Here is a 26606-nt window from a genome sequence, read left to right on the forward strand (position 1 = left end):
ACATTGAACATGCACTTAACACTCATCAAATCAAGAACAAAACAAGAGCAAAAGCGAGAGATCAGACAAGTTCCTTCGCATCCACGTGACCATTTGAGACATGCACAATCACGATTACCTAGGTGCTCGACAAAGACTAATAAAAAAATAGTTTTTTGCTACCCACTCTCAAGGTCACAAGTTCAAGTCAAGTTAAATGAGTTTTTCTCCCTAAATCATTGAAATAATACTCAAAGGAAACTCAAAAGTCGTTTCGAGTTAAGTCTTGACAAGAACTCTCATTTTCAAAAGAAAGTACCATACTTAACTTTAGACACCAAAATCGAGAAAATGGAAGATGGTTTTCATCTCTCAAAACTTCTAATCCTATGCCCAAGTTTTAGAATATAAAGGAACGTTCACATTTTCTAAGCTAATGGAGTCAAAATTCATCAAAACTCCACTAATTTTCATAGTAAATGTTAGTGCTAAAGGTTCCAAGTTTTGAGTATAAAACTAGTGAAATTCTCCAAGAATTACTCTAGCTAAAATGCTCCATTTTTAGGGTTCAATCTCATGAAATTCAAGGCCATAAGACTAGGGCTGAAATTCATTTCTAAAGTATGAAATGAGATGCAAATAACTAAGAAGGTAATGCTTATAGCCTCGAAAATATTTCCAAGTGACTTTGGAGTATTGTTACCTTACAAGGAAAAATTTAGTTTTTGCAATCGTCTTTGAAAAATCATAACTCTAATTCCACAAGTCCAAAATTGGCAAATCTTATACCATTCGAAGATAACTCTCTAGAAGACACTTTTCCCAGATTAGAATTCGAAATAAGTCAAATTTTAGCTCCAACTCACTGTTCCAGCAAGAACAGAGCAAAACAGTTTTGTATTTTCAGTAAAATTTGGAAATTTGACAAAATTCATAGAAATAGAATCAGCCCTTGAAATTTAAATCATTGAAAGAAATTCAAATCTAGTTTCAAACGGAATTCAATTTGGACCTTTCCACACCAAGATACAACAGTTTTAGGAAAGCTGATTTTTGGAATCTGGTCAGGAAATTTTCAGTTTTGGAGCACTTGACACAGTTTCAAAATCAAGTCATAACTAAAGCTACACAACTCAAAATTTAGCATAGTTTGCGACGTTGAAAACTAGATTCAAAATGCCAAAATTCACTAGAAGAAGTTATCTTAAAATTTATTTTGTAAGATGAGTGAAAATGAGTTACAAACTGCAGCTATGCTTATTTCTCAGATTGAAATAGTGAGGAACATCAGTCAATTTTTCTGGTTCACTATGGCTCATAGAAAATGAACTAATAGGTGCATTTTATACTGTTGAAAAGACCTTGGAGTCTAGTTTCATATGCCATAAATGACACTTGATTTTGACTCTTGGACGAAAAGTTATGGCCTATTAAGTACACGCTGGTCTGGTATCCTGATCAGAAATTTTCTGGATTTGCTTCCTCAATTTAACCTAACTTTAACTCAACCGAATGAAATGGTTTTTGAGAGATAATTTACACACATAAAAACCAACATATAACAATCATTTTGGCATCAAAATTACCATAAAATTCAAAATTAAAATGAGGGAAATAACTAGCAAAATTTCGGATAGTTTGCTCCCTTTTTCATCAAGTTTTCTTTTCAACTTCCACAACCAAAACCAAGCTACCATTCATTAAACAACAACCAAACAAGCAATAATTTCTCAAGGCCACTACCTAAGAAACCACCTCAAGATATCTACCTAGAGTCAAGATTCATTGAACCCATCAACAACCCAATCTTAACTAGTTAAAACCAACTAAACTAGCCATAAGTTGGAAGGAAAAATGAGAGTTTTGGGGTGTTACCTTACTTCCAAGAGATGAAGACCAAACCACAAGAGTTTAAGCTCTAAACCACCAAGGTTCTTTCCTCCTTCAAATCTCCCTTTAAGCTTGAGTGATGATCCAAAAAAGTGAGCAAGATTGGAGTGTGTTTTTGGAGGAAAAATGGAAGAAAAGGAAGTTAAAATTTTTGGCAACAAATAGTGAAGGGTGGCCGGCCAAGAGGGGAGGGGAAAGGAAAGGTTTGATAGCTTTTTGAGTGAAGTGACTTGATGGAAAGGTGATATGACATAAAGCTATCTTGGGTGCAAAAAGTCAACAATTGACTAGTGGGCTACTAGTGCTCCTAATTGAGTTTAATCCAACTCACTCACCTCTACTCGCTCAATTAACTTTTCTTAGTCTACTATTAATCACCCTAAATTTTTCAAGACCACTGCACTCTCGAACCGAATTTTATCTTGAAAAACGTGTATTCACTATTTCTCACTAAATGAGCCACAGAAAAATTAAATTTACTTGCACACGTTTTAAAAATATAAAATGAGACATTGTTCCATACAAATGAAATTAAAATGGATGAAATAAATTAATTGGAGTAAACGAATAAATAAATAATTAAATAAGCCAGTAAAATAAAATAAAAGTAAGTAAAATAAAATTCGGGTCCTCACATTTTGCTTGGTTCCTCTTAATAGACATCAAATTTGTTCTCAATAAAATTGTCAATACAAAGAAAAAAAATGTGGGTTGATTTAGGATGATTAACCCCAAATGTTTAGAGTAGAGGTTAGAATAATTTAGGTAATTGAGGGCTTGGACGTTTGAGTGAAAAAAGGATAAGGATTGCGAGTTTTATGACTAACAATTTGTAGGTAATATATGAAAAAAACCTATAGAGAAGTAAAGATTGTGAAGGTAAGGATTACGAAGGTGGATTTTGGCATCTAAGATAGAGTTTGTTCGAAAGAAAAAGTGATGAGCGTTTGAAAGTTTGGGCGGATGTAGAAAACTATGGGGATGAAAAATATCAAAAAATTGCCTCAATTATAAAACTCATAATTTTGGTAGTATTCAAGTGCATTATAGACTTTAAAAAATTTTAATGATTATTCATATTAAGGAAATTTAGATGAGGGCAATTTTGGGCATTCATATACTTTTTTGGTCTTACATCATCAAGGTGAAACCCAAACCTATGTTCTAGGAAAGTATGTGTAATTTTCAAAGAGTGAGGGGAGCAGTCTGAAATTACTAGAAACCTCAAGGGAGGTTTCTGAAATTATCCTTTTTTTAATTACTAAGTAATCAAGTTCGATCATTTCCAATTGACTTCTCTTCCTTATTATTTCTTAAATTAATATCTAAAATTTTTCTTACCATTGAGCATCCATTAGTCAAATCTTTTAAATATATTTATGACATGATTACCAACAAGTTGTGTATTAATCGTATGGTTGTAAAGCCTAAGCTGGCTTTGACAAAACATGTGACAATGCCAAGACACAGCCTTTGAGACTGGAGAGGAGAAGGGGAGGGTTGGTAAGGGATGGGCCGCCGACCCACCGAGGGATGAAATATATAAATCCCCAAAAACTTCTTTTTGCAGTGTTCATCGCCATCAGTTGAACTGCAGGATCGAATCAGACCACTTTGACCAATGCATTGGCTTGGCCGGTTTGCTTTTCAGCTCTGGCATAAATCACTATTGCGAGGGGAAAGAGGATTCACATTTTTGCCTCAATCATAAGCGCTTGCACTGCCTCAAGAATCAATGGCAGAGAAAAGTCTGGTAATTAGGGGGGATTGTAGAGGCATCTTGCTTACAGTCCATTGATGTTATAAAAACCCGACTTCAGCTGGATAGGTCTGGTAATTATGAGGGCATAATCCACTGGGACTCCACTATAGTACGAAATGAAGGTGTTCGGGCTTTGTGGAAGGGTTAGACTACTCATTTAACCCACAAGTATGCACTTCAGATGGGGTCCAATGCAGTTCTGCAATCTGTCTTCAAGGATTCTAAACTGGGAAGCTTAGCCCTCAATGGAGGCCTTTCTCAGGATTTGGAGCTGGTGTGCTTGAAGCCCTCGTTATTGTTACACCTTTTGAGGTGGTGAAGATTAGATTACAACAACAGAGAGGTTTGAAACCTAAACTTTTGAAGTACAAGAGTCCACTGCACTGTGGTAGGACAATCATTCGTGAAAAAGGCCTTCGTGGTCTGGGACGAACCAGGCTACCACGTTCACAACCAAAAATGCTTTGGATGTGATTCTGCTGAAGAAACATGAAGGTGATGGAAAAGTCCTTCAACCTTGGCAGTTTATGGTATCTAGATTTCTTGCGAGAACAACTGGCCTAGAGTGCACTTGTCCCTTTGATGTTGTGAAGACAAGACTGATGACTTAGAGCCATTCTGGTGGTGAATTGAAGTACACGGGAATGTTTCATGCTATCTCAACGACATATGCAGAGGAAGGGTTGCTTGCCTTGTCGAAGGGTCTGCTACCCAGGCTTATAAGGATCCTACCTGGCCAAGCCATTAAGTGGCCTGTAGCTGACCAGGTGATTGGTATTTATGAGAGGACATATACGCAAAATGTATTGGACAATAATGTAGAGAATACTATGAAATGGCTACAAAATTAATAAGAAAAAGGCTTCAAATCGTGACTGCAAATCACTTTTCTTAAGACTTTATTCGTCCCTTATATTGTGCAAAATACCAAGGACGAATATCCTCTAAAATAAGATGAAATTTGATTGCAAAACTCTGCACTAAATTGTTCCCAAAGAACAAAGAAGAGAATAGTAGAAATTTTTCTAGAGTTTGTAAGTCTTTTTTGTCTGCAGCCAAAAGACCACAAATTGATCCATATATAGAATTTCATATCCCTTAAACAATTATTGAGTGGTAGAAACTTCTTTGGAGATGCACCCCTTCAAATGGCGATTGATTCATTTGAAAATTGAAAGGTTACAAGCAAAATTGCAGAAAGTTGCTAGGTGTGACCTTTGACTTCAACAATTCCCTGCCATTTTTAATATATTAAAATTTTCTTTACAGATCACTGTAAAATTTTGATAATCTATGCATAAACAATGGTATCTTTCAATTAAACTACCATCTTAGTATTAATTGATTATAATTTGTTAATACTACTTGGTAGACAAGTTTTGAACCAAGAGTATATGTAACAAGCCACATAAATTAACACACACAGATTCACTTTTCAATTTGTTTATATAAGTGATAGTCTTGTATCCCTATCCTTTCATGAATGTGTTCAAAGTTAAATCCAAAACTTTATGATGCTATCAATCCAACGTTCATATAGGCAAGCTCTTAATGCTCCCGCCATTTGTAGCATTTTACAAGACTTATTAAGAACTCTAAATTCAACCTTCCAATTTCAAGCGAAAAAAATTGTTGGGTTTGGATTTTATCCCACCAATCGTTATTTCGTTGGATTTGGTTTTATCCCATGGTTGCCCAACCCCAACAAAATAACGGTTGGTGGGATAAAATCTAGACCCAACAAAAGTCACACTACACCTTCTGGGATGTTTTATAGTGTTCAAACCACTGTATCAATATACTTGTACTCATTGAATTCAAGGCTAATTGTTATAACTAGCATTGAATTGAGGTTCCATTGTTAGTGATTCATGGATTGGATTTCAACCCTATCCCTTTAGATGTTTTAACCATCACTTCCTTTGTTAATTCTTTGATTAAAGGATCAGCTAGGTTCTCTTTTGATCTTACAAAATCTATGGTTATCACACCATTCATGATCAAATCTCTTACTAGACTATGCCTTAATCCAACATATCTAGACTTGTCATTGTACACTTGGCTATAAGTTTTAGCAAGTATAGCAACACTACCAATTGACTTCTTTGCTAGCTGAAGCCAAGGCTATAAATTCAGCTACCATGGTGGAGTCAGTTACGCATGTCTGCTTCTTGGATGCCCAAGAAATTGCTTCTCCACATAATAGAAAGATCCAACCAATTGTAAAAGAATGATCAGCTTTATTTGTTATCCAACTAGCATTTGAATAACCTTTTAATACTGAAGGATAGCCACTATAGCAAATGCCACAGTTTTGATATGTTTTAGATACCTCAAGACTCTAGTTACACCTAACCAATGCTGTTTGCTTGGATTGCTTGTGTTTCTACTTAACACGCCTACAGCAAAAGCTATATCTGACCTTGTACACGTCATTGTATACATCAAACATCCAATCACTTTGGCATAATCCAATTAAGACATAGGGTCATATAATTGAGTCCGTCTCATTATTTATAGCCTCTTTCTAAAATGAAGCGTCATGTGACTTCATTGCTTCATCAACTGTTTTAGGATCGGCTTTGGTATTAAAGCAATAAGGAATAGTATTACTTATTTCATCACTTGTCCCTTCAAAAAGGTAAGTAACAAAATCTGAGCCAAAAGACTTCACCTTTTTAGCTCTTTTGCTCCTTCTTGGTTCAATGATTTTATTTTCATCATTTAAGCTATCTTTAGGTAATTCATTCTAGTTTAGCGCATTGTCAATTTCTTTAGATAGTGAGAAGAACATTTTCTCATCAAAAATAGCATCTCTTGATTCAATAATTGTGTTAACTGATATTGAATCATTAGGTTCTATTATCATGAATCTACAGGCCTTACTATTTTGTACATATCCTAAGAAAATGCATTCAACACCTCTTTCACCTAATTTCCTTTTCTAAGATTCAGGAACTTTGACAATGGCTCTACAGCCCTAAACTCTCAAACATTTGAGATTCGGCCTTCGTTTGTACCAAAGTTCATAAGGACTTATAGAGCTCTTTTTGTTTGGAACTCTATTTAATATGTAACAAACTATAAGAACCGTTTCTCCCCAAAAACCTTGACTTAAACCAGAATTTGATAGCATTGCATTTCCATAAGTACTCTATTTTTCCTGTCAACTACACTGTTTTGTTGAGGTGTATATGGAATGGTGACTTCATTCTTAATACCACTGGACTCAAAAAATTCTTTTTGGTAGTACTCACCACCATGATCAATTCTTAAGCATTTAATTAAATTACCACTAAAAGTTCTACTTCTACTTTGTATATCTTAAACATATGCATGACTTCATCTTTTTGAATGTAACAAATATACAAAACAAATCTAGCGCAATCATCAATAAATGTGGCAAAATACTTGTTTCCCATTAAAGAGATATGGTACCATGCAAATCACAAATATCACTATGAACAAGATCAAACATATTTGTTTTCCTTTCAATATTTGGAAATAGCTTTCTACTTATTTTTGTTAACAAGCATGTTCTACATTTACCATCCTCCTTTTGGATACATTTAGGTAACAAATCAAGTTTGATCATATCATGTCTCCTCCTATAATTTACATGTCGAAGCCTATTATGCCATAAAATTGTAGTAGACTCAAGCATATAACCAAAAGAATTATTCTTATTCATCTTATTAATAGGCAAGACATTTAGTTTGAACATGCCATTACATAGGTAGCTCTTGCCTACAAACATGCCACCTTTGGAGAGTACAAACTTATCAGCCTCAAACACAAGTTTAAATCCAAACTTATTCATCAAACTACACGAAACTAGATTCTTTCTTACTTCCGAAACAAACAGTACATTTGAAAGAGTTACAATATGTCCAGATGTAAACTTTAAATCTACTTCCCCAACCCTTTTAATAGGAGCAGTCACAGCATTAGCCATGTATCCTATGGATTATTCATCAACCATTTTTTTCAAAGACTTGAAGAAGTCCTTGCTCTTGCATACATGGTAGGTAGCACTAGAATCAATCCACCAAGAAAAATCTTCCTCAACTATGCTGAGTTCAGAAATCATAGCCACAAGACTCTTGATTTCATTGTTTGAAGAATCAGGGTTCTCCATCTTCTTCTTTTTGAGAAGTTTGCATTCATATTTGTAATGCCCTTCTTTCTTGCAATGGTAGCATTTCCCCTTTTTCTTTCTTTTCTTGCTTTTGTTCGATTGACTCTTTGATTGATTGGATTTGTTGTTATTCTTGGACCTGCTTATTTGTCCCTCTTCAACCATGTTCGCTTTGGAAGTAGGATCTGTGTCCTTTTCTTCCTCCTTCGGTTGAACATCTTTGTTCTTTTGTATTCTAAACTCTTTCTCAACACAAAAAGATTTACCAAGACTTTCAAGAGTAATCTCTTCCTCTTTATGTTTGAGATCTCTCTTGAAATCCTTCCAAAAGGGTGGTATTTTATCAATTATAGGGCTAACAAAAATTGTTTCATCCATGAACATATTGTGTTGAGAAAAATGATTAAATATCTTTTCAAATTCAGCAAATTGATCCATAACAGACCTCTTGTCTACCATTTTATAGTTAAAGAAACTAAAGACAATAAATTTCTTACTTGTTGCATCCCCCTTCATGTACCTTGCTTCTAACTTGCCTCAAAGTTCCTTGGCTGTTGTTACCGAATGATAGGCATCAAAAATCTCATCACTCATTGCGTTGAGAATATGTTCCCTACAAATCTCATCATCTGTGTCCTATTTTTGCTTATTGCCGATGTCATCCAACATCTCTTCTTCATCATTTGTTGCAGGCCTTGGAGTAGTTAGAACATACACCACTTTGAGGGCCACAAGAAAGAAATGCACTCGTTTCTTCCAACGAATGAAATTCCCTCCATCAAAACAGTCAAGTTTAACAATATTGGAAGCCAAATCTTTTATAGTGCTTTCCATTTCAAGGAAGGAATAAAGCCTTAAGATTGTTGGACAGCAAAAAAAAAGAATACTATGAAATGGCTGCAAAACTAACAAGAAAAAAGTTTCAAATCATGACTACTAATCACTTTCCTTAATACTTTATTCGTCCACTATATTGTGCAAAAGATGAAGGATGAATATCCTCTAGGATAAGATGAAGTTTGGTTACAAAACTTTGCACTAAATAGATGCATGTTTAAAAATGGCCACACTTTAGCAGAAAATTGAAGAGGCATTTGACAATATACCACCTACTGTCTTTCAACCTTCTAAATTTATTGAATTTCAAGCAATGAATAAACTAGATCGCACCAGCTATTTAGTTGAAAACTGCCGTGCATGGCACCAAAATACTGGCTCATTCCCTCTTTCAGTTTAGAAAGAGCCAGAGCAACAAATGATCAAAGTAACCTAAAGGATTTGCGAACTTTTATCCCTAGGACTAAACTGATGTCTAAGAAACAAGGGTATTTACAAGGGTGTATTATGCCGAAGAATGAAAGGTCACATCTAGGAGCTTTCTGCAATTTTGCTTGCAACCTTTCGAGTTTCAAATGATTCAACCGCCATTTGAAGGGATACATCTCTAGACAAGTTTCTACCGTTCAATAACTATCTAAGAGACATGAAATTCTATATATCCATCAATTTGTGTTCTTTTGGCTGCAGACAAAAAAGACCCACAAATTCTAGAAAAATTTCTGGTCTTTTCTTCTTTGTTCTTTGGAGGTGGTAACAATTTAATGCAGAGTTTTGCAGTCTATATAGTAAAGTGTTTGCCATGGTTTAAAACATGGCCATGTTTAGCAGTCTATATAGATGCATGTCTAATTATTATTCTCAAAAAACAAAAAAAAAAGTTCTCAGTTTATTGCAATCCTCATGCTAAATTTTTTAAACCATTGGACAACTAAGGGCACAGAATAAGAAAACCATTTTTTTTTAAATTATTGAGCAATCAAGTTCTCATTTTTACTGCAATCACAGTTCTAATTTGTTTTTAAAAAATATTGGACAATAGAATTTCAAAGTCACACTAGTTAACATTCCAATTTCTTATTCAAGTCATGCATATTAATTGACACTTAAAATTACACGTTGATCAAAAGGATCAACTATAAATCTTGGTTCATGTTCAATTCTCTGCACACTATTTCAAGTTTTTTGGCTGACTTTTCAAATTTTAATCTACTGATTTCCCAAAAAAATTTTCCTATTTTTCAAAGCTTTGGGACCGAACATGAGCATGAGCCCTAAACGTTACATATGAACTTCTGTCTTGGTATTTTGATTTAGTAATTATTGTGTATCATTTTCAATTTATAATATAACTATGATGCCTGCTCATTTCCCTAACATTGAATCACCTGGACGTAACCAATCACAAGAAATAATAAGGCAGGATAATTATTGCTTTAGGTTTTATGGATATTGTTACTGCGATTACGGAGTCCCAACCATCTCAACCTAGTTACTACTCATGAGAACAAATACTGAAAGGATTGCTTTTAATAAGTGGGAGAGGGAAAATAAATTAAGTCCGGATTACATGAAGAGCACAATTGTTGACGAGTTTCATGAGGTGATATTTGACTATCAGAATAGATCAAAATTTCTGGAAATTATAGGCCAGATGTTCATTGAGCGTGAAAAGGCTGTCTTTGGAGAACTTTTGAGTGAACTTAATATTTCACCAGAGAGGGTAACATACGCCAACATCTGACGGAAATGAAAAATACTGCTGCTAAATTGAAATCAATGGGTTTGCAGTTTCCTATGATTGTCAAACTTGCTATCAACTATATATCTTGTAGCAAAGGTTGGGCTGGCGAAGGTGTTCAGTCAATGCCCTTTTCAAGTTGGGCAATTGAATCCTACCTGCAACTCTTTTTCGACTCTTTCCTTTTTCTTAACAACTGCGGTTAATCTTTCTCTTGCAAGGCTGAGCTTGCCCATCTTTATACCTTCCGCTCTTCAATTCTCGCCAATAGCATTTAAAGACAAAAACATGAGCCAAATCACACTCTCAAAGCAGTTGTACTCTCACAAAAGTAGAATACTTGTATTCTCTTCCACGCTCAGTGTCTCCAATCCCTGCCTTCCTAATTCTTCTCCAGTCACTTCTCCCAAAATCAATATTACTTCTAATTCTACTGCTAATCCAAAGCCTAATCTCAAGAAAACCAACAAAGTTGATACTTTGATGACTTTTCAGAAACAATAAGGAGAATGCATTCACAATACTCTATAGTTCTTGACTACATCCCAACTCCTTCAAGTTCTTGAGGTGGCTGCCGTTCTCCACCCCTTTATCCTCCCTACCATCCTCTCTATCCTCGATTGCAACCCATCCCTTCGGCCTAAAACCACCTCTGAAAATCTCTAGAAATTCTTCTCAAAAAGAGTTACTCTGACGAAGTCACGATTGGAAAGAGTAAAGTTTGCGGTTTTGTCAGTTTCAAGAATGGTTTTTTTTTGGTAAATAAGGATGCATTAAAGTAAAAGTCAAGTCTACAGAGTGGAAATTAAAGTACAGTCATCCATGGGTGGTAACACCCTTTAAATCTTGCAAAAGTAAGGGAAGGACAAAATTAGGACATAATTAAAAAAAAATGAAGTCTTGAGTGCTGCTTCTTCCCTAGTTTGCTAGGATGTCTGCACATTTGTTTGCTTCACAATAGTTATGGTAGAAACATATTTGCTGGAATGTAGTCAACAGCTCCCTGCAGTCAAGAATAATAGGCAAAAGTTCATGAGAATAAGATTATTTGACTTACACAAGGAGATGATACTGGAAGAGTCCATTTCCACTTCGAGAGAGTGGATATTGAGGTTTTTTGCAAGTTGTAAACCATCTCTAAGAGCCCAGCATTCTACAGAAGGAAAGGAACAAGAGCCTAAATTTCTTGCAAAGCCTGCAATCCATAACCCATTAGAGTCACAAATTATGCCACCAGTTCCTGCCTGGTTTGATGGTCCTGAAACCGAACCGTCAGTGTTGAGTTTGGCAAAATCTATAGCCGGGGGGATCCATTTAATGAATTTTTCCTGTCTAGGGGATCTGGTGAAATGAGAACCAGGTCCTAACAAGAAAAATTCATGGGCATGGTGAAGGCAAAATTTGATAGGATCTAAAAAATTTTTTTTGAAAGATCTTAGCATTGCGAGCTTGCCAAAGGCTCCAACAACCAAAGCTAAAGATGGCTGCCCAGGGAATAAGATTGAAAGGTGAAGGAATGATAGAGGAGCATCCATCCTTGATCCAAGAATAAAAGTCTTAGTTGGTTTGGGGATAGGTTTGGGTAAGTTTAAGCCAAAAGGAGGTTGTTGGTGACAAAGCCTTAGTACGTGGTCCGAATCCTCGGAAGGAGCTGCACAAAAAGGGCAAGAGGCTTCGGATAGAATTGTATAGTGGGTGAGAAGGCTTTTTGTATGGAGTCTATCCTGGGAGGCTAGCCAAAGAAATGGCTTGACTTTTGAAAAGGTATTAACTTTCTAGATCCAGTGGAAGTGGGATGGAGCTCTATTGTCTACTGGACATGAGGAAAGATTTTTGCACAAATTATAAGCTGATTTAGAGTTGAAAACCCCATTGTTGGAGTGATTCCACCTGAGGAAGTCATGAAATCGATTTAGCTCTTGTCTTGGTACGTATACCCTTGATTTCCTTCAACAGCTGAAGGGGCAGCTGGAAGGAGATTCTATCTAGGTTCCAGCTGGTGGGGGAGTGAAAGAGTTGAAAGACACTTAAGTCCTCTTCCCCCTCAGTTAGAGGCCCCTGGATTTGGCTTCTGATAGAACCAGAATGGAGCCATTTATCTCCCCAAAATCTAACTGTATGCCCATCTCTGATAGACCAATTATACCTTCGTTGAAGGTTTTGATCCCAATGTTTAGGCTTTTTTTTTTTATTTATGGAGCCATTAACATTGTTGAGATAGAGCATGTGGGTGTTAGTGGAATTATTTTTATCCACATAACAATGCCTGAGGACTTTCACCTAAGGTTTGTTACTCTCTTGGGTGATATTCAAGCAAAATTTGACTTTTGCAGCCTTGTTAACCAAGGCAGTGTGTTTGAGTCCAAGTCCCCCGAGATGCTTGTCTTTGGTGATATTATCCCATCTGACCAAATGAATTTTTTGTTTATCTTCTGAAGAACCCCGGAGAAATCTTCTCTGCTCTTTGTCAATCTCATGACAAATTTTTTGTGGTAGAGGAAGGCATTGAGTGTAATAAACTGGGATAGCATAGATGGATTGTTGTGCAATGGTTTTCCTGCCTGCTAGGGACAAGAGTTTGGATTTCCAGCCTTGAATTTTATTTTTGACTTTGTCAAGAATAAAGGAGAAGTTTCTCATCGAAGATCTGGAGATGGTGAGGGGGATTCCCAAATAGGCACCAAGGTCTTCAGTGGTGTTGATGTTGAGCATCTGAGAAAGAAGTGTTTTTTGGGTAGAACGGGTATTGGGGGAGAAGAGGACTTTTGACTTCTCAAAGTTAACGGTAAGTCCAGATTTGAGGCAAAAATCATTTCAGGCAGTTGTTACTACCTGAATAGAGGAAGATTCAGCAGTGCTGAAGCGAATTACATCATCTGCATAAAAACAATGGGAGAGGGTGGGGCCCTGTCTACCAAATTTAATTGGTTTCCACAGCTTTTCTTCACATAGGAGTTCTATTTTTTGAGATAGGTACTCCATCCAGAGAATGAAAAGGTATGGGGAGATAGGGTCTCCCTGTCTAATACCTCTAGAAGGGGTAAAAAATTCTATGGTTTGACTATTTATGATTAGGCCCAGCCTAGAAGTAGAGATGCATTGCAAGATAAGATTGATGAAAGTAGGAGGAAGGTAGAAATGGTAAAAGGCTTCCCTAATAAAACCCCATTCCAATTTGTCAAAGGCCATTTCAAGGTCGAGCTTGATTGCACAAAGGCCAGTTTTCCCATTTTTTTTCAATCTAAAGAGAGCTTCTTGCACAAGTAGAATATTGTTTGAACAGCTTCTGTTAGGAAGGAAACTTGCTTGAAGCGGGGAAATGATATCAGAGAGAATAGGTCTTAGTCGGTTGACTGTGATTTTTGCTAGTACCTTATAGCCAGAGTTAATTAAGCCTATAGGTCTAAAATGTTTCAGGGTTTCTAGGTGTTCCACTTTCGGGATGAGGCAGAGAAGTGTATCATTGACACCAAGAGGGAAAGGTTTGAGCTCAAAGCAATCAGAGATCAGTTTAATGAGGGAATGTGAGGTTTTATCCCAAAATTTTTGAAAGAAATAGGGGTGAAGCCCATCTGGTCCAGGGATTTGAAAGGTTTAAGTTCAAAGAGGGCTTTTTTTATTCCTTGAGGAGTAGGCTCAAGTGCAAGAGATCTTAAGGGCTCAATCTTTTGGTTTGCAAAGGGTATGGGAAAAGGCTCAGGTTCTAGGTAATTTTAGGTAAAGTCTGTGGTGAAGAGGTTGGCAAAGTAGGATCTGAAGATGTGTTTGATAAGAGAAGGATCAGTGACCCAATTACCAAGTTCATCTTTAAGATAAGAGATTTTGTTTTTGTTTCTCCTACACACAACAGTGGTTTGAAGAAATTTGGAACTGAGGTTGTCCCAGCGAAGATAATCCATTCTAGATTTCATTGCCCAAAGATCTTTTTCTTGATTCAGGACATGATTATATTCAGCTTGAAGAGAAATTTCCAGCTGGTCCAAAAAGATTGAGTGATGCTTTTGAAGCGATGATTGAATTCCCTTTAGCCTGTTGAGAATTTTCCCTTTTTTCTTAAAAATGTTCTCAAAGGTCTCAGAACTCCAAGAAGACACCAACTCAGAAAACTGTTTTAGTGGTATGAAGGAAGGGTTTGTTAGGGTTATTCCAGACTCGATCAACCAGGGAAGCAAAAGAAGGGTGTTTAAGCCAGAATCTTTCAAGTCTAAAGATTTTTGGAGAAGGGCAATAGTGTTGGGGTTTGAGGTTAACCAGGATAGGGCAGTGATCAGATCTAGTGCGAGGGAGGTGCAACACATTGGCGTTATCATAAAGAATGCACCACGAGTGATTGCAAAAAATTCTATCAAGTCTTTCATGGACGATTTTTCCATTGATTCTCTTCCCTGTCCATGTGAACTTTGGGCCGGAGAAGCCCATGTCCATGAGTCCGCAATAGTCTAAACAATGTTTAAACAAGGCAACTCTACTATTAATTAAAGGTTTCCCACCAAATTTGTTAGAAGGGTTAAGAAGGTCATTGAAATCGCCAATACAAATCCAGGGGAGCTTAACAGTATCAGAAGTGATTTTAAGATTTTCCCAGAGGATTTTTCTATTATCCAGAGAAGGACTAGCATAAATAGTGCTAATAAGCCAAGGGATATCATAAGGATGTACCTTTGTCGTAGCATGAATGACCTGAACGTCGTTTGATATGCTTTCAAGCTTCACTTGGGCATCATTCCAGAGTAGCCATATTCCTCCTTTGAATCCTTGTGCATCAACAATTTTGTAGTTGCTGAAGGTCAGGCTGCTACACATGGCAATTGCTCTATCTCCACTCCGTTTGGTTTCGACCAAAATGACAATGCCTGGCTGATGAGTATGAATATGCTAAACAAGGTGATTTCTTCCACATTAGTATCTTCATTGAAGAAGAGTCATATGGTTGAATTGGAGAGGACAGAGATTTGTTCCTCCGAGATGGGTCTTGACTTGGTCCTATCGATGTAGGAGTCCAAGTGTGTAGGCGAGCTGCCTTTGGTTGAACCTCCATTTTGTAGTGGAAGTGTTCTGGCAGAGGAAAGTCTAGGGGTGTGGGGCATGCAACAAAGATTCTTGCCCCTTGGACCTCTCTTATAGGAGTGAGTACTACCACCTTTGCTTCTAAAGAAGGAAAGTTAAAGGTTAAGTGGGAAAGAGAGGATGTAATTTTCTGCCTGTGCTATTGAGAGGACGTCTTCCTCTAGCTGCGGTTGCCTTAGGAGTCTGTGATTTATATCTGGTATTTCTCTTACCCAAAGAGAGTGGTAAATTGGCGGAGTTTCTGTGGGATTTGGTTCGGAGAGGTTTGGTCCTGTCAAGTCAAAGTTGAGAATGATTCCTGCACTTGTGTCATTGCTTCACATCTGGATGTGACCCAAGGGTGAGCCCAGATCGCTCGGCTCCTGCAAAATTTCTAGTCTTTGGTTTGGGACTGCCCTTCTTTGTAGCCGTTGAGGGGTGGGTGCAGTCCCCTGTAGTTGATTTGTTGAGTGCCAAACTTGACTCATGGGAGGTCGGTGTTGATGGCGAGGGAACCAATGTCTCCCTGGGAGATATTGTGGTCCATTTGGGAGTCTTTCCCCTCTTCTAGCTTCGTGATGAAAGGGGAGAGTGGTGGAGAGGCGATCCATTTGATCTCTTCGATGAAGGGGATAGACACTGTTCCTTTGCTGGTGACGGCGGTGAGATAGTGGGAAGGTCATGTTTGACTTGGGTGCAAGGTGAGTTTGTTGTGTAAAGATGGAGGTTGGAAGAAGGTGAAAGTTTTTGTGTGTGGCTTGGTTTTGTTTTGGTGGAGGTGAGAGAGAAGCCGAGAAGGATTTTTGAGATGACATACTGTATATTTTGCAGGTCGTTGAGAGGGAGGAGAGAGAGGTTCTTTTTTTTGTCTCAGGCAAAATGTGTCTATTTTGGCATAAGGTGCAAGCTAGAGGAGATGGTTTAGGAGCAGGGGAAACCTGGGGTTGAGAGTTTGACTTAGAGCTGGGTCCTTGAGAATTGGAATTGGAAAGCGTAGATAGAGGGCTAGCGAGTGTTGCAGTCGAGGAAAGGCAATTTTGTGTAACGGTTGGGATGGAATGGTGACAGAAGTGAGTTAGTGAGGAGAGGTCATTTTCAGTTGGGCTTGTGGATTTGAATTTTGAGTTGAAAGAACAAATTGATTTTGGACCGTTTGAATTTGATTGCGAAGGTTTTCGGCCCAAGATAGGAAATATTTTTTCCTTTGGTGTGAGGTGGTGGTGTTGTGGAGGAGGAAGGGCAGTTGAACGGGAAAGCTCTGCATCTTTTGAAGAGAAACTAATGCATTTGCCTTCATCATGGCCCAATAAACCGCAAACAGAGCAGAAATTTTTAGGCCTTCATAGAGAAGAGGCTGGAGCCTGGAGGAGTTGATCAATTTTGATGAATTTTTCCAGGGGTTTGTCGAGGTCAATTTGGATGCAGATTCTCGCGTACCTGTCTCGTTCGGAATTTGCGGTTCTAGCATCAATTTGGATAAGGAGTCCTAGAGCATTGCCGATATGGGTAAGGACCTCAGAATCGAAATATTCCAATGGAAGGTGGGGTAGACAAACCCAGATGGCTGAGAGTCGAGGAGTGTTTTGATTTGCAATGAAATTTTGCTGCCAAATACGAACTGAAAGAAAAAAATTGTTAATAAACCAGGGCCCCCCGACTAGTGCTTTGTTATAATCCTCTGGATTTGAGAGTTTAACAATAAAGAAGTCTCTGCCAAGATCCATTATGTCGATCCTGCCTTTGGGATTCCAAAGTCTCCTGATCATGGCATCGAAATATTTGAAACCTAGACTCTTTCCCAGAGATTTGACTATAACAGCCTGGCTCCATTTACTACAGATTCTTGTTTTGAGCTCTTCTAAAATGTGGATGAGGTTTGAGCTGCAAGCTTCAGTTTCTCGAAAGTTCTGATCAAAAGGTTGAGGAGTGGGGAAAATTTTTGAAAGATGAGAATCCAAAGAGTTTAGAGAGGCTTGAAGGCAGTTTTTGTAGGAGAGTTGAGGGTTGTTGTAGATAATGGTGGGTTGTGTCTCAAGGAAGGGTGGTTGTGCACTTGGGAGGTTGGCGGAGGAGGTGTGGGTGCACTTCAGAGAGCATTACTTTTCTCCAAGAATGGTATGGTTTCGGCGAGTGGTGGACAATGTGGGACCGCGATTAATACATCATTCAATTTTGGGTCCCATCCAAAACGAAAGAATTAGTTATCAAGAATTTGTGTCTGAATGTGTTCAATGGGAGAAACGTCTGAAAAATGAGAGAGAATAGTTTTTGTAAATACTGAGAAAGAATTACTTTTCTGAATCTTGTCATTGGACCTGATTAGCCCATCGACCGGTTTGACCGCGAACTGATCAGACTTCCACTCCACTTCAATGCTAATGGCAAAAATTGATAGAAGTCTTCAAGACCCGAAAAAAAGGGCCAAACTAGTCAAGAATCGATTGAACTATGAACTATGATTTTTAATTTATACTTCACAAAATGGCTCGAGTTTGGACTTGTTTGTAGTGGGGCATCCATTTCATTCCCACAAATACCAATCACATGATGTGGAAAGGGGCAAAGCCATGTGTTGAGTGATTTGGAGAAAGAGAGTGTACATGAGATATTTTAAATTCAAATTCTCCTATTTATAATAAAAGTGACATGGACTTCAAGTGACATGGATTTCAAATTCTCCTACTTACACTAAAAAAAAAAGTGACGTGGACTTCAAGTCCAACTCCATTGCTATCTCTGTTACTAATTTGAAACCAATAGATCTTTTTTGGTTTGAAGTTTTCCTTTTTTTTGTTATCTTCTTGGATGATGAAGTTTCTTTTCTTGAATAATTTCTTTTGCTTGAAGTTTCTTTTCTTGAATAAAAATTTGTTTATTTTTGAAATTTTCTTTCCTGGCTTTTGTGTTTTGAAGATATCATAGTATTTTTTCCATTTTAAGAAAATTATTTTTTTGATTCTCCATGTTATGGAAAGATTTCTCTTGATGCTTTGAGTTTTTTCTTTAAGAGGGTACTAAAAAATTTACATTTGTTGTCTGTGACTCTCATTTGATAAGGATGGTGAGGGATCTAGAGGATGGTTACAGCCCATAGAATGAAAGGGATAATTTTGATTGTTTTTTAAAAAAAAAAATAAAAAAACAATGAATTACTGAGTTGATCGGTTGAATCGGGAAAAACCATAACCTGTAAGTCAATCGAGTCACTGACCTGTCCGTAATTGAAAACACTGACTATAAATAATGCAAGAAAATTAAGCATTGGTTTGTAAGAGAAATTGATATTCATCTTATTGTCACTTAGAAGTTATACAAATTATACGAGGACATAAGAAAACTTTATTGTAGGACACTTTTATAAAGAGAAATTAAAGAAACACAAAAATAACCAATAATAATCATGCTTGGGCAAGACAATAATCATGTTGGGGGAAAAGAGATATATTTTTGAAAGGCTGGAAAGCAAAGTAATTATTAAATTTTCAGTACGACCATGAGGTCCAAGACTACATGCCTCCTTTCTAAGCTATATGCGATTGGTTGCAATCACGTAAGTCAGGTCTTGGTTGATCATGTTCTCGATCGTGTTGCTTATCTTTCTTCTACGCTCCTTAAAACTTGGGAGTTGAAGTTGGCAATATACAGTATTTGCCAAGAACCAATTAGAAAAAGTAAATTTTCTTGAAAGTCTTAATGGTTAGTATTGAGTTGCACGAATTAACATACAAAATGATCAAACTTGTCAAGGAGTCCCTAGTCCCCTAGCCCACTTCAAATTGTATGGAAAAATTTTTTGGAACATTCATAATTTGATTCATGCCTTGTTGCTGTCATGATTTATACTTGTATTGTATATGAGTTTTTTTTTTTTTTATAACGCTCATTTTTTGAGCGCATGTTTAAGGCTTGCAAGTGGTATAATACTTGTTTGGACCGACATTGAAAAATTAAGATGATGATCACTAAAATTAACATGATGACACTTTATATGTTAACTAGTAACAGGTCACGTGTCTTGCATATGATTATAAATCATAAACTATAATATTTCTTATACATCAAAATTTATTGTGAAAAATTTTAAACAAATTTAATATTTGCATTTTTTTATTTTCCCTTTTATTTTTATTTTTATCTTTTTCAATAAATGGGAGGTCTTGAACCGAGGACCTCCTACTGATAATTCCTTCCGCCTTACTACTCAACCTAACCTTCTCCCTATTTTCTTAATTTTTATTTAATTTTTCATCTTCTTTAATTAATTGTCCTTAAAACCATTATTTAAAAAAAAAAAAGCGTTCACAAAATGTTGTATCTATAAATTCATATAAAATATCTAGAGAATTTTTTACAAATGAGGATACATTGACAATTAATTAAAGAAGATGAAAATTTAACAATATTTTGAATGGAATGTACCATGTCAAAACTTCTAATTGTTCTTTTGTTTTTTTTTTTGGTTTTCCAAGACAAATAAATTATGATAATACCACTAAATTTTTTTATTTTTAATTAGATATGCCAACAATTTTTTTAATTTTTTTGAAGTTAGATGACATGAATTTGCACGCTAAGCAAAAGTTAATTGTTTACTAACCATTGGAGTTGGCCCAATGGTGAAAAGAGAGCTCTTAGAATTCTTTTTTATTTTAAATTTAGGATTCAAATCCTATACTTAACAGTTAGGGATACAAAAGATATGAGGAGGGATGGGAGGTTAAAAACAAAATAAAATAAAATAAAAAATAGTTGTTTGCATAAATATCTATTGCATGCTCTGCCACTATTATTTTTCATGTTACATAAGTTGAATTTGTCAATTGGTTGATGAAATTTCTTAATATGAAGTTATATGCACGTTTTTTTGAAAAATGAAAAGATATATATTCTTGGAATTTAAACTCTTTGTGTCTTTTCATATGCTATTTGTATTAATAATGGAGTATGAATGATCCACTACATATAAATTTTTTCTGTCTAACTATTCATTTTTTTTAGAATTAAAATTTCATTGGTAGAGATAATTGAGTTTTTTTTTTCCTTTTTTTTTAATTTTTGGACAAAATTTGACATAAAGCACAAATGATAAAGATTTTATTATCCTAAAAGCACCTCGTTTGGTATCAATACTAGCATTTTTAAAAATTTTAAAAATTCAATTAGGATGTAACTAATCAAGAATTTTTAATGAAAATAAAAAGATTAGAATAGAATGTAGAGAGACAGATTATTTTGGAGTGTTATATTTTATTTATTGTCTTCATTATTCAAATTTAATTAAGGTTATAGTTTTTTTCCTAACTGCTGCAATTATTATTTTTATTGAAACGCAATAAATTTAATTATTAGGGAGAAAGGTATTTTGGACAAATAAAAAATAAAGGCTATATCCCACTTAGTCTCTAATGCTTAACGTCTTGTTTAGTCATCTACCATCATTTTCTTTTAATTCTATATATATGGTCTAATGAATTTTAATCATCATAATAAATTAAAAACTAAAATGAGAATAATATGAAATCTCAATCATCAATTAATAAGGGCATAATTGGAATAATAAAAGTTACAGTCACAATAATGCTTACACTTACATTCCAAAGCAACAAAATTCATGGTACTTTTAATATAGTAGCAGTAATAATAATAATAATAAACCATTAACTTCGTCTAAACCCATAGATATGATATAATGAATTTTAATCATCATAATAAATTAAAAGGGCATAATATGAAACTTCATTAATCAATTAATAAGGGCACAATTGGAATAATAAAAATTAAGATCACAATAATGCTTACACTTACCCTCCAACGTATCAAGACTCATGGTACTTATTATATAGTAATGACAATGATTTTTCAAGTTCCACATTTTTTTAACAAGCATTTTTAAGCTTCATGTTTAAGGTTTGCAAGTAGTGTTGCAAGTAGTGAAAATAATTTAGCTAGATAAAATATACTTCTATCTAGCTAGATAAATAATGTAGGTTGTAATAAAATATGCTTCTATCTAGCTAGATATATAGTGTAGGTCAACCGAAGCCATTGCTAATAGCATTGCTGCTTCATATACAGGTCAGAGACGGGTTGGGAGTCAGATTCAATTTTCAAATTCATTTTTTCCTCATCTCCTCGAGGTAATCCTGGCTGTCCATCCGAAAGGATGGACAACATTTGCATATTTATTGTCAAAAAGTGACAATTTTATTAATCTATACATAAGTGTCAAGTGTCATGTGCAACTAAGAATATATACGAAGATAAATTACAGACTTCTAACCTAATGTACTAGAATACTATGCTAATTCTATTATTGTCATATAACTAATTCTGTCTTTATCGTATAAGAATACAAAATTAATTCTATCCCAATCGTATAGCGGTTACAAGGGATAACAAAAAAAATGAGAAATGATAAGGAAAATAAGAGTGATATATGCTAACAGCCTCCCGTAAGCTGGAGTGTGGGGGAACGACACACCAAGCTTGCACAATAATTGATGAAAAAGATCAAAATCAAGTACTTTGTGAACAAGTTTGTACATTGATCCTCTATATAGGTAAAATGGGTGCAAAGCTTATTGGACTGAATCCACCCATGAACAAAATGATGATCCATCTCAATATATGTTGATCAAAATTAGGATTGTCAGCAATATGAAGTGCAACTTGATTGTCACAATCATCCTAACTATTCCAGTACAATTATCCACAAGAGTTTTAAAAAAAAATGAGCCCCAAAACTTGAAGGTGTTTGATAAGTCCCCCATATATCAATATGAACTAAATAAAGAGAAGTCACATATTTATTAATATTTGGATAAAAAACTTGCCTAGAAGCCTTTGCCAAAAGGAACACAGTGCATTCTTGGCCGACTTTATCAAAACGAATATGGGAAAAATTAGGTATAGACATCAACCGATTGTGTAAATGGTGTCCTATGCCATAGAAAATTGGGTCCTTAAACTACATTAGTTTTGACATGACAAGACTTGGCATTGTCTGTGGTGAAGTAGTGAAGACCATTCCACTGCTTACCTACCCCAATCAGTTTCCTTAAGCATAGGTCCTGAACAACAAAAAAATTTGGAAAAAAAAATAGAACAACACAATTGTGTTCTTTGATGAGATGACTAATAGAAATAAGATTACAATGAAAATCCGAAACATGCAGAATATTATGCAAGGTAATCAGAGAATTTAAATGATGACTATCATGTTCTTGAAGTTGTTTCATAGTGCCATCAGGTAAGAATATATTATTAGGTGTTTTGGACTTCACTAGATCAAACAAGAAGATTTTATATCCTAGAAAATGATGAGTAGCACTTGTGTCTAGTGACCAGGTGCAGCAAGAGAGGAATTTGGAGTCAAAAGATGAGTTGTATTACTAGCAAAATTAACCGAGCCAGAGACTTTTTCACAGTTCAAAAATGATAGGAGCTGCTCATATTGTATGGCTGTCAAATTGCTAATTGAAGTAGTGGAAACCAAATAATTTGTTGTATCATTTGAACTCGGATCACAGAACACATCACCAGTCAAGGAATTTCTTGGATTCCGTGGTTCAGTTTGCTCCGCCATTGTTTCAAGAACTCAACAAGAAGGAATAACAAAAGATTAAAACATGAGGAAATAATTGCAAATTCAAATATGGCAAAAAGAGCAAGAAGGATCATTACTCTGATACCATGTCAAAAAGTTTACATAAGTGCCATGTACAGTTAAGAATATACACAAAGATAAATTACAAACTTCTAATCTAATGTACTGGAATACCACACTAATTCTATTGTTATCACATAACTAGACCACGTTTGATAACCAAATTCGACACTTAAACTTAATATATTCAAATTTTAACATGTTCAGATGCGTTTAATAACTAAAAATTAAATATTTGAATTAATTAAGTAGTATTAAATTTTCTAGATAAAACTTGCTTCTAAAATTAAGTGATAAGTTAATAATTTATCACTGAATGTGATATACAGTTAATTGTATTAGATTTAATATTTAATAATTCAATAACTTAACGGATTCATACTTTAGATTTCAAATTTCAGATTTTAGTTTTCAAACTTTAATTTTATCAAGCACACTCTAATTCTATCTTTATCATGTAGGAATACAAAAATTAATTCTATCCTAATCGTATAGCAATTACAAAAGATAACAAGATAATAGGAGAGATGATAAAGAAAATACGAGTAATATATGCTAGCATTTATTACACAAGCCAGTTATATAGTTTCACAAAATACTACACACCAGTCGACTAGAAATAGTAGTAAATTTTGCACGGGAGTCCGTACGAATTATTCTCTCTCATGAGAAATAGTCACGCACATTAATTAGGGATCCAACAATCCAAGCCCATTCCTTTCGGGAAAAAAAACTATCCAAGCCCATCCCTTATACTAGTTTTCCCCACAGACAATAACAAAATCATTTTAACCTCACAGAGGCAGAGCCATAGTTCTGAAATGGAGCTTGCACTCTCTCATCGAGTGGAGGAGACCAGTTATTCAATGGCATGCTCTGCTTCACCGGCGGTTCTTGAAGTACTTGCTCCAGGTTAGAAAATTGGTCCGTCAACGGCACCTCCCTGGAATGCAAATGTGACAATCACTTACCTAGCAAAAACCTAATTATAAGCTTATGAGGGGTAGAAGGTTATAGGAAAATTACAAGGCAACGTTTTCTTCAAAATTATTTGCATTTGCTTCTAAAGGCTCCCCAGTCTGCAGAATAGCACTTTTATCCTTTAGAGTTTCAGTTCCCTTCCCTTTATCCTTCACGCTTGCCAGATAATTTGCACCAGATACCCCACCTCTATACCGGGCCTGAAAATATGGAAGTGCCTGAGCATCAACATTCTAATCATTACATATGTGTTGTAAAACAAATGACATATTGGACCAGCCTCTAGCTGAACCGTCTCAAACAGAGGGGGAGAATGGGGGGTGGATACAGAGCGTTAGGCAAAGGAAAGATATTGCCAATGGATGATTTTCGGTTTCCAACAGTGACATAAAATTATGCTAATGATATGACATATGTCCTGACATGAATTTTCATCTTTTGCAAGTAAATAGCAGCATCAAGGACTAACTTGAACAGAAATATTGTAGCAGGTTATACCAAGTGAATACCTATGCTAGCAAACTTAATTTTTTTACTATCCTCCTTGATTCCAGGTCCAATGACCTCAGTTCTCTTGCTTCTCTGAACGCTACTCCCTCTTTCCATTCCAGTTGTCTCTCTCCTCCTCGTCCTTCATTCTTCTCTATTTTCCTTTTCTTTATAACACTCCAACTCTCCATCCTGATACTCTCCATTTTTTTTTTGGGGAAAGGGGGGAACACTCCCCTTCTTTCTTGCTCATTCTAGATAATTCATCCTGTTACTCACCCCCACCTCTCTATTTCTCTATCTCTCGTCCTTGTCTTCAAACCAAAATTTCTCCCTCATTCCAATGCCATTGTATAATGATGTTATCTCCACTAATAAGAAGATTGAATAATTCTTAAGATCAAAAGAATTATGCACATTTAAATTCAAGTACAAAATGAATGGGTATGTTTTTGTTCTTGCACTAAGTGGATATGGAGTCAACTCGTAGAATTGTTAAGATTGTATATTCAACTGTTTTGGTTTCTTTAGTCGATATGCGTTTGTCAATTGTGCTACAGTCACGTACTTCACAGTAAAAGTTCAGAAAATTCTCATACAAGCTAAAAACCCACAAAAAATTGATGTTATTATTAATTTATGGAAATTTGCATAAGCATTGATTCCATGGATCTCTTCAGCTACGACAGTCAAATTAGCAAAGTCCAAGCTGAAGGTTGCAAATTGCTATACACCTTCAATCGATAGAAAACATAATATGATTAGGTTTCTCTTCTTACAATTATTTTATAAAGGATGACGTTGCACAGGGTCGACTTCTTCAAACAATGTGGACGTCAAAATCATAAAGAACATTGAGATACACAATTTCATCTCTCAGTGTTCTGCTTCTTCCATTAATGCTGATCATACAAATGTAGGATGCTTAGAAGCACAAGGGGACCCACATGATTGTTTGGTATCTAACTGATTGATTAGTATTTACAAATATTTGATATTTTCAATTAATTAGTCAGTATATTAGATCACTTCCCCTCACAATTAATGTTCTCTGGCAATCTGGAAAGCCAGAAATGACATAGAATTGAATCACAAAAACAAGGAGCCCCAGAAAATCATTGGGAAAACATGTACGTAATGGATGGAGTTTGATGATGCAATCAAAGGAAGGAAAGAAAAGAGGAGCACTCAGGAAACAGCAACACAAAAGAGAACAAATCTAAATCACTAAGTGGATCACAGGTGTGTAGTATTAAACTTCATGTACAGCAGCTAGAGAACTGTCAAATATCTGGAATGGGAATCATTGCAAGGGATCAATCAGGCCAAGTCAAAACAGGCTAGACAATGAAGGAAAGGAAGCAAGGGAAGCTGGTGCAAGATCATGCAGAGGCAGTGAAGCTAGTAATCATTAAAACAGCTGAGCAAGGGTGAAGAAGCACACGAATAGAAGTGAAGACATCAAGTCCCTCGGATTACTATTTTCACAGTGCTTTTGTGTGTTTTGTACGCAGATAAAAATGATATTATTACATCTCTTAGCAATTATGCTCTAAGCATACATCAGGATGAAGAATGGGTTATTCCTGCTTCTGTGCATACATCAGGCACTTCTGTATAGTTTTTTGGACCTTTGTCCATTGCTCATTGGACCATTGTCCATATATTGTATATTTTGGCTTTACTAATACAACTACCGTTTCGACCACGAAAAAAAAAGTCAATATATTAGACTTTTGAAGGGCATTTTGAAACTTAAAGACATAATTGCTCTGGTAATTTATGCTCAGTGTTCGGATGGGGCAGACAACAATAGCCAGCTTTATCATCCTCACAGTTACAGGTCACGGAATAAGATACGATTTTTAGCCTTTTACAACTAATGGAAAATAAAGACTTTAGGCCAAGTAAAATTAATGTGAAGGTTCCTAACTTTTATGCAAGATTCCAGTTAGACGTCAAATTATTCTAAAGTTTTATCAAAATTTCAGTTTCTCTTAAACAAATATCTGATGTTAATCCAATATTTTCCAGTTTCTACTCTAAATATTTTATGTCAATTTAAGGTCAAACAGCA

The 26606-nt window shown here is 35.7% G+C and overlaps 1 protein-coding gene and 1 pseudogene across 1 annotated transcript; one reads left to right on the plus strand and one right to left on the minus strand.

The window, feature by feature from the left end:
- The first annotated feature begins 1202 nt into the window (after positions 1–1202).
- Positions 1203–4482, plus strand: LOC113766787 (annotated as a pseudogene).
- A 19117-nt stretch (positions 4483–23599) lies between these two features.
- Positions 23600–24720, minus strand: LOC113766788. Its single transcript, XM_027310940.1, has 3 exons — positions 24577–24720; positions 24086–24273; positions 23600–24002 (listed from the first exon to the last, which is right to left on the minus strand). Exons 1-3 carry the CDS (start codon positions 24718–24720, stop codon positions 23843–23845), a joined length of 492 nt encoding a protein of 163 aa, XP_027166741.1. The 3' UTR covers positions 23600–23842.
- Positions 24721–26606: the final 1886 nt, after the last annotated feature.

This window comes from Coffea eugenioides, chromosome 3 (assembly GCF_003713205.1).
Source record: "Coffea eugenioides isolate CCC68of chromosome 3, Ceug_1.0, whole genome shotgun sequence".
In the NCBI taxonomy this organism is placed as follows: domain Eukaryota; kingdom Viridiplantae; phylum Streptophyta; class Magnoliopsida; order Gentianales; family Rubiaceae; genus Coffea; species Coffea eugenioides.

What these genes read in the sequence shown, in the direction of transcription:
- LOC113766788 (XM_027310940.1), bottom strand. Translation starts at nt 24,720, where the DNA reads ATGGAGAGTTGGAGTGTTATAAAGAAAAGGAAAATAGAGAAGAATGAA. An exon ending in ACCTGGAATCAAGGAGGATA is followed by an intron (nt 24,274 to 24,576) that starts GTAAAAAAATTA and finishes TGTAATGATTAG; the next exon opens with AATGTTGATGCTCAGGCACT. An exon ending in TTTGAAGAAAACGTTGCCTT is followed by an intron (nt 24,003 to 24,085) that starts GTAATTTTCCTA and finishes TTTGCATTCCAG; the next exon opens with GGAGGTGCCGTTGACGGACC.